At 55.4% G+C, this 8,197-nt stretch overlaps 1 protein-coding gene across 3 annotated transcripts in view; it reads right to left on the reverse strand.

Annotated features, from left to right (window-relative positions):
• Window positions 1-8,197, reverse strand: part of TEAD3 (TEA domain transcription factor 3) — a 29,534-nt gene that overhangs the window by 19,668 nt on the left and 1,669 nt on the right. For all 3 annotated transcript variants that reach the window (XM_019546202.1, XM_019546200.1, XM_019546201.1), the window contains one exon: window positions 6,523-6,777. In XM_019546202.1, the coding sequence (XP_019401747.1) occupies window positions 6,523-6,658 (136 nt within the window). In that variant the 5' untranslated portion in view covers window positions 6,659-6,777. Of the gene's footprint in view, window positions 1-6,522; window positions 6,778-8,197 lie in introns of those variants that run through there.

An 8,197-nucleotide genomic window follows, 5' to 3' on the forward strand; every position in this document is an offset into this window, starting at 1 on the left:
CTGACACATTCAATCAGACTGGCAGCGTGACTCTCACTCCCTGATGGGCTGTTACAGCACAAGAGCAGAGGCGTTCCCCTGGGACTAATAACCATGACGTACGAGGGCCCCGAGGACCCTAAGGTCTGGCTGGGACTTTCCCTGGGCACGGGGCAGAACAGCAGGACCCGACAAGTGGCACTCCAGACACGGCCTGCCTCGCAGCATGGCAGGAGGGCGTGGGAAGCAAGAGCGTAAGAGCTCAATGGAGAAAAGCAGGGGACAACAGGCCTGGAGACCTCAGGATGTGGATGAAGGGGAAACAAAGAGAGAGCTGCCGGCAGGGCACAGAGGAGCAGGAAATCAGAGAAGATGGAGAAAGACGGAGGTGGAAAATGGACATGGAAGGGGAGCGGAAAAAGAGGAGGTCAGAGAAAAGCTGCCCCAGGACAGCGAGCTGGGATCTGCTTCCTCCGATGGGAGCGAACGGCATTCTGCGCGGCTGAATGTCTTACCTCGGGGCGGCCCCGTTCTCTCTCTTCCTCCCCACTAACTGCATGTGTCACTTCTCTGCAGCGTACCTATGGGAAGCTGAGCTGTGCACAATACATCCACCTATTGTACACAGTTGTTGAATGTTGTGCCCGTCTCCTGCCCCTGTGGGCACATGCCACCCCCCCAGCACACCTGTGTAACACTGTGTCCCTCCTCTGTACCGTGCCTGAGTGTGTGTGCGTGTCCAGGACTAGTGCACAACCCCATTTCTGTAGTGTGTACCAGTGCACATATGGTAGCTTGTGCCTGCTCCATCTCAGGTACTGGCCCAAATAGGCCGTCTGTCTGCGGTGCCAGCAGGAAAGCCCCCCCTTCTCCACCACCAGCCCAATTTCTGGTGGGTCAAGGTCTCTGGTGCCCCCTGGTACAGGCAGGCACTTCAGGGCCATCTCTGCAAGGCTGTCCCAGCTGGTGATTCACCAGAGGCAGTGCCATTCCCTCTAGAAGGGCACGGTCCTCCTCCAAATTACCACATTCCTGAAATTCCTCTCCCCTGACACCACCACGTGAACCAGTTGGACGGCTCTGTTAAAAATAACCTAGTGGGACAACCTTCCAGCCAATCAGCACGCAACGGCATACCAGCCCGGGCCGAGTCCAACTCAAGTTACACCTGCTGTCTGGGGGCAAGCGCGCGGGCTCCCTGGGCTCCTGGCTGGGTGCCCTGCAACCACCGCGAAGAGAGAAGTGCCCCTCACCATGTGCAGCCCAGGCCCATGCTCAAACCCTGGCCACTACCCAAGTGCGAGAGGTTACTACAGGTCAAGGTCCCCCCAGCACCTCTCCAGCAGCTAGGATCTCTTCTTCTGCCCGCAATCCAGCTCCCCTGCTCCATCGCTGCACAGTTACCATGAGCGAAGCAAGCAGAACACCCTCACTTCAACATTTCAGGATTCCCCCACTGTAGGTTGAATAGCACCTAAAGACAATGGGACTCAGCTGGGACTGTGTAACCATCATGCTATAATAAACAGCAACCAGCAACTGATCCATCAGGAGTTTGGATGGAGGGGGTATTACTGCAAAATCCTTCAAAAAGAAAAATGCCGATGGATTCTGCAATAATGGACCAAGAGGAGATAAGATTACAAGTCTGGGGGCATTGCAGTGATATGCAATGCTATTTCTGAGTAGGGTATGGAGTGTCATTGAATGCATTAGCTGGAGGGTTTAGCAGGTTGGCCCAGGACACAAGGTGATGGGGAAACAGCAGGTGAACAAAATATTTCCTCTCTTCCTCAGAAGAAAGATGGGGGAAGCATCCCTGGCTCTGCCCCTGCTAGGTTAATTATGGGACCTCTTACCTCTGGGCACGAAGGACCCAGCCCTGGCTCAGATCCCTCCGGAGAGCAGATGTCCTGCCAGTGGAATGACCGACTGCTCCACATGGCAGGTGTGAGCAAAGCCCTCTCTGCCTGCAGGGAGGAGACCCCAGACCCTCCTCAGCCATTAATGCTGCTGCTGCCACTGGGTGATACTTTGCTCCTCCAAGGGGTCCCTCATCAGGGGGTGCCCAGTGCATTCACACATCCAACTTCCATGCGAGAGAGGCAGGCACCCTACTGGGGCAGAGAGGGGAACCAGAGCTGCTGGCTAGGGAAGGGATTCACGCCAAGGAAGCAGTGGCCCTCCTTGACCGACCCACAAAAAGACACAGCCCCACTGAGCCCCTTCCTTTGGCCTGGATTGGAGGTGGGGGGGCCCAAACTGGCTGAAATACCCCTCCCACGGTGCTCACCCCCCCGGGAAAGGACCCTGTCACTCTGCTGCCAGTTCTAAACACTGCCCAGATGGCAGAGGTGGCTGGGGAAGGGGGCACAGAGAGAGGGGAAGAGAAAGGGGAAAGGAGTTTTTGAGCGGAGAATGAAAGCAGAACTGGGCCACTGTCTCTTTAAGCAGCTGCCAGATGTCTCCGAGAGGCTGGAAAAACCGGTTTGCACACTTGGGTTTGCTGAGCGCAGGCCAAGCTCCCCGGCGGCACTTCAACTATTCCTGGAGAAATCCAAAAAATGCACCCGCTCTGGAATCCTCCAGTCCCCTCTGCCTCCATCCCCAGGGCCCTGGGCTAGAGGGGCCCTGCTGGGCGGGCTGGCTGGCTGGATGGGGACCAGGGCCGAGAGGCAGGCCCATGCAGCCAGAGGTGCCTTTGGGTGATCCCGAGCAGGGCAGAGGAGACATCTTGCCTTACATCAAGGAGCCTGGAGACCGGGGGGGGGGAGACAGGGGAGGGGCTGGAGACTCCAGCCATTGCAGGAGGACAGAGTGGCTCAGAGAAGGGTGAAAGCTTAGGGAGAGCTTGCTGAAGGGGGTCCTGGGCAAATTCATGCGGCATGTGACCATCTCCCCCCCATGAAGGGGCTGCACTTTGCGGGTGCGCTGGGACCCCCTCCTGCGACTAGAAGCATGACGAGAGATGTCCGGCAGCCTCGGCCATCTGCGCTTCCCTTCAACTCAGAGCTGGTTCTCAAGCAAACAGCCTGGTTCGAGTTGTCTGTGATATGTCTGCTGGCACCGAGAGTGACTGCGACCAGTTTCCCTTCCAGAATGGGATCCATATGCAGCAGCTCATCTGTTGGCCCTTCTATAGTGTCTTTTGCTGTTCCTTGAGATCAGCACACTCCTGCACGACAGGCATTTGCCTTATTTTATGGAGGGGGAAAACCAAGGCAAAATCAAGGCTAGAGCTAGGAGCAGAACTTCCCAAAGCCTAATAGCAGAGGTTAAAGTACAAGACAAGACAGAGTCTTCCTCTGGTCTCTTGGCTTCTCCCCCCCAGTTCACCCTCCAGCATCATAATCCAGGGTGTGCGACATGATAGTCCATTCCCAGGGAAATGGGTTTGAAGTCACAGATGTGGGATTGTGATATCATATGACTTGGGCAACAACACGGGAGACAATCTGGATTTGCACCCACCCCAGGCAGTGACTGCCAGAGGAGAAACAGAAAAAGCACAGGGCAGGCTGATGGGGTTTAAACCATCATACTGCATCTCAATAGCAAGGCATCACAATCCAATACTAGATGGGAGCCCAGGGACAGGGAACTACTCACTTGCACCTTTCCAGTGGCATCCTGGACTTTAGTGCAAGGTTTCTTATCCAAATACTGACCAAGCCCTGTCTTGTATTATGCTGATAGGATGCAAGAATCTATGGCACAGAGGCAGGAATGGAGGGAGCAGGCAGCTGTGGGATACTGGAACTGGGGTTTTTAAGCTCTTGGTTATGCCCAAGTGTTGGTGAAAGCTCCAGGTCTGTCTGACAGGCCTAGAGGCTGAAATCCCAAGACAGATACAAAACAGCCAGCAGCAGGACAGGCATCCACCTCTTCTCTCCATAAACACGTCTGGCTTCTGCATGACAGGGACACCTTAACGGACAAGTCCAGGTATAACAAACATGGCCCATTCCACCCTTGGCTACACTGCTAAGAAATACCCAGGAAGGTATTGATACCAGTAGAAGAGTTTTTATGGGGCGTCTATCAGAGCTGCTGCAAACTGGACTGAGACCCATCAAAACTTGTTTCCGAAGGCCCCCCCAACACACAGCTGCCAACAGATATGGCCTGACCTCAAGCAGCAGCCTCTTCTCATCACAGTCCCTCTCCCCCTTGACTCACGCAGCACGCATCTGCCTTGTCATGACAATAAAGTTACAGAAACTGAAATGTAGGCTCCACGTCTCACCTTGACAAACCACACAAGGCGGAGGCAGACGCAGAGGCATGTCACAGCCTGGCATCAGCAAGGTTTCTCTCCCATAGTTTCTCACCTGGGCACCTTCTCACTCCTTCTGCTCGTTATGTTTTTAAACGTGAACCGAAAGGAAGACTCCCCAGTCCGCGCCCCCCGCCCCTCACCATCAACGGGGTTCAAACATCTCCCTGCTGAGCTCTCTACCATCAAGGTGATCCCGTCTGACACAGAGGACTGGGCCAAACGCATGACTTAGTTGGAGAAACATGACCCGTTGGGCCAGAAACAGAGGGCACAAATCTGTGGGGGAAGGAGACATCCCTGGGAACAGTCTCTGGCTCTACGAGCAAAGAAAACAACCCCCAGAACCCAGGAAGCCGCTGGCGTTGGCGGACGCTGATACCACGCTATGGTTTGCAAACCCAAGAAGTGGTGCTGAAGGAGCCTTGGAGCAGAAGGAAGGAGTGCTTTCTTTATGACCTGCACAAGAGGCCAGACACGCCGGCTGGCACGCCCAAGCCCAGGTGCGTGGGCTCCCTGTGCAGAGTCGCTCTCTGAGGCTGAAGCGACATCACCAAACCAGTCAGTCTGGCAAGGCAGAGAAAGGGAGGGAGCGAGAGAACCAAGGAGGGAGGGGCTGAGAGAAGGCAGAGACGCAACAGAGGGAAGGACAGAGACCAGGGAAGGGGAACACAAGCCAAATGTGGGTCAACAGCGTGGGGAACACAGCTTAACACTGCCCCGTGAGTCACATCCCTTTGTAGACTCATAAAAGATTACGGTTGGAAGAGACCTCAGGAGGTCAACTAGTCCAACCCGTACCCAAAGCAGGACCATCCCCAACTAGATCATACCAGTCAGGGCTTTGTCCAGCCAGATCTTAAAAACCCGCAAGGATGGAGATCCCATCTCCTCCCTGGGTAGCTTGTCCCAGGGCTTTACTACCCTCCTAGTGAGAAAGCTTTTCCTGATATCTAACCTAAACTTACCCTGATGCAACTTGAAACCTGTTGCTCCTTGTTCTGTCACCTGCCCCCACTGATAACAGCCCAGCTCCATCATCTTTGCAACTGCCTTGCAGGGAGTTGAAGGCTGCTATTAAACCCCTCCTCAGTCTTCCCTTCCCCACATTAAATAAGCCCAGTTCCCTCAGCTTCTCCCCACAAGACATGTGCCCCAGCCCCCAAACCATTTTCACTGCCTTCCACTGGATTCTCTGCAATTTGTCCACATCCTTTCTGCAGTGGGGCCCACAACCGGACACAGTACTCCCGGTGTGGTCTCACCAACGCTGAACGGAGGGGAATAATCATTTCTCTTGACCTACTGGCAACACTTCTACCAGTGCAGCCCAATATGCTGTTGGCCTTCTTGGCAACGAGGGCACACTGTTGCCCCATATTCAGCTTATTGTCCACTGTAGAGCTGCTGCTTCGCTGGTTGTCCCCAGCCTGTACCGGTGTGCAGAGTTGTTCTGTCCTAAATGCTAGACTTTGCATTTCTTATTGAATCTTCCAAGATGGCCATCCCTGAAGGGCCCATGGAAGGGGTAGGAGAAAGCTACCAGGGACACAACCCAAAACACCCAGGCTACACGGCTGGTGTCCGCCTTCTACGACATGACTCAGGCCAGTGACTGGGAGGCAGGGCAGGCCCTGGTTATACCAAGAGCTCTCGGTGGCCCTGTATCAAAGACCTCTCTGGGTTGGGAGGCTGGTGGGCTGAGCTCTGAGGGGCAAGTCTGCAGTAAATGAGCTCCCCTGACCGGCCTGTGGTGCCAAGACTACATGAGCCTGGGAAGTCTTAGATGCAGGGAGATTTCAGCTCTCAGGAGAATAAGAGATGAGGAAGAGAGCCTCCAGCCCTAGCAGGTGCTGCAGAAACCATTGCAATGACCTATTTCAATGCTGAGCCTGCTCGCACCCAGCCGAACCCCACCAGACACTTTGGATGGGCTACATCAGTCCTGGGGATCAAGCTGAAACCTCCTCCTGAAGCCAGCCCAGCCCAGCACCGCTTGCTTGCATTTAATGCCAGGACATTCCTTGCCCTCCAACCCCAATGGAGTCAGAAACAGGTCAGCTCGATCAAGGGGACATCTCTGTCGATTTGGGTTTGGAAAGGGGCAGCATTCGCCCCTGAGAGGTGGTAGCTGCCATTATGCACCTTACCTGGATGTTCACATCACGTTAAGTGTTGTCAGTTTGACTAAGCAGCAATATGCCTGCAATCCCTGTTTGGCAAGACCTGTCCAACCCCCAGAGGTGCCCAGGCCAGGTCTCACTCACCGTACATCTTGCCCTCGTCCGAGAGGATGATTTTCCTCCGGCCGCAGGGCGGGTAGATCGCCAGCGCCTCCTGGAAGCTCTGCTCGATGTCCGGACTCCACACCCCCTCGGCATCATTGTCCAGGCTCTTGTCCATTCCCTCCTGTCCATCTTCCCGCCCCTCCCCGGGGCTGCCGCTGGCGTTCCAGCTGTTGGACGCTATTGTGATGGCTGCTCTGGGCTCCGACCCCGAGCCCCAAATGGGAACTTGTCAACCTGATGGAAGAAAGCAAAGGTCATTGATCAGTCACAACTCAGCCAGGGGCTTCTCCCTCTGGACCTTCAGACATGCAGTCCCCATCACAAGCAGCTGACTACGTGGCCTCCTGCTTGCCAACTGATGGCAGGGGGAAGCAAGTGTCCCTAGCAGAGGAGGCAGAGCCCATGGGAAATCACCTGGTAACACTGGGCGAAGGGGGCCTGAATGCAGAAGACCCAGACTCGGCCCTACGAACACTTTAATCCTCAAGCCCTGGGAAGAACAGGGTCTATTTGGGGATTCAAAAATGGACCAAATGCAGGTACTCTTCAGATGGGAAGATGTTGGCTCTGTCAAAGAAAGAAGGGCAGGTCTCATGGCAGGCCGCGGCAGGGCCGAAACATGTGTAAATACATAACAGCATGGCCCCCAACCCTGAGACATGACCTTGTCCTCTTCTCCCCTGTTACAACACAGCCCTTGGGAGCCTCCAGGCCCAAGATACCAATATCCCCTCCTCTGCACAGCCACTCTACATTATGGTACAGCCACCAGACACAACCATGCCACCCTTCCTCATTTCATGTAGCACAGCCCAGCCCCTGGGAGCCTCCAGCCCTGGCGCTGCAGCCCTCTTCTAGCTGTTGCCGATTCAAGAGACATGGTCTGCTTGCAAGGGTCGCCCTTCCTGAAGGAGACGTGCAAATCCTAGCAAGGCTTGGGGAGGCAGGGGGAAAACTTTGAGTCCAAAGGCAGGATTTCCCCGTCTTCCAGGGAGGTTTACTCCTCTCCTTGGCTAGGAGTAGGCTTTGTGACACCAGGCAGGGATTTAGGAGCCATCTAGGAGATTCAGGTGCCCATGAGCCATGAGTCCTGATCCCTTGCAAACCTCAAGCCTCGCCTTGCTTCGAGACTCTGGTTAAACACATCTCTTTCAATAGGCCTGACCCTCCTCCTCCCCCACAGGCCCTGGATGTGGTGGGCAGGGTGCACCCTGCCTGGAGGCCCCTCGGGGAAGCTCCCCTCCCTGGACAGGTTTTGCCAGGCAGGCCACAGCCCCCTGCCTGCTGCTCCCAGCTCTCCTCTCACTCCCCCTTTCCTGTCCGGCTCCCAGCACAGGCCCCGTGTTTTGCAACAACATGTTTGGCGGCAGCTGCTCGCTGGTGGTGGGGAGCGGAGAACAGAGAGGTGTCTCCTTTAGCGAGACACTTCCCGGACAGGCTGGGAGTGCACAACAAAGGTCTCCGCTGCAGACATCTCCTTTTAAAGGAACTGCGGCAGCCGCTGGCTCAAGGGCTCCACCATTCTTTTTTTTTTTTTTTTAAGTAACTTTTTTTCTGTCTCTCCCCAAGCCCCGTGATGTCACCCAGTCTCTCCAGCTTCCCACCCCCCTCTCCCTGCTCGCCCGCCGCGCCCCCCCTCTTTGGGAGCAGTGTG

Source organism: Crocodylus porosus, unplaced genomic scaffold, assembly GCF_001723895.1.
Source record: "Crocodylus porosus isolate Cpor-Errol unplaced genomic scaffold, CroPor_comp1, whole genome shotgun sequence".
Taxonomy (NCBI): Eukaryota; Metazoa; Chordata; order Crocodylia; family Crocodylidae; genus Crocodylus; species Crocodylus porosus.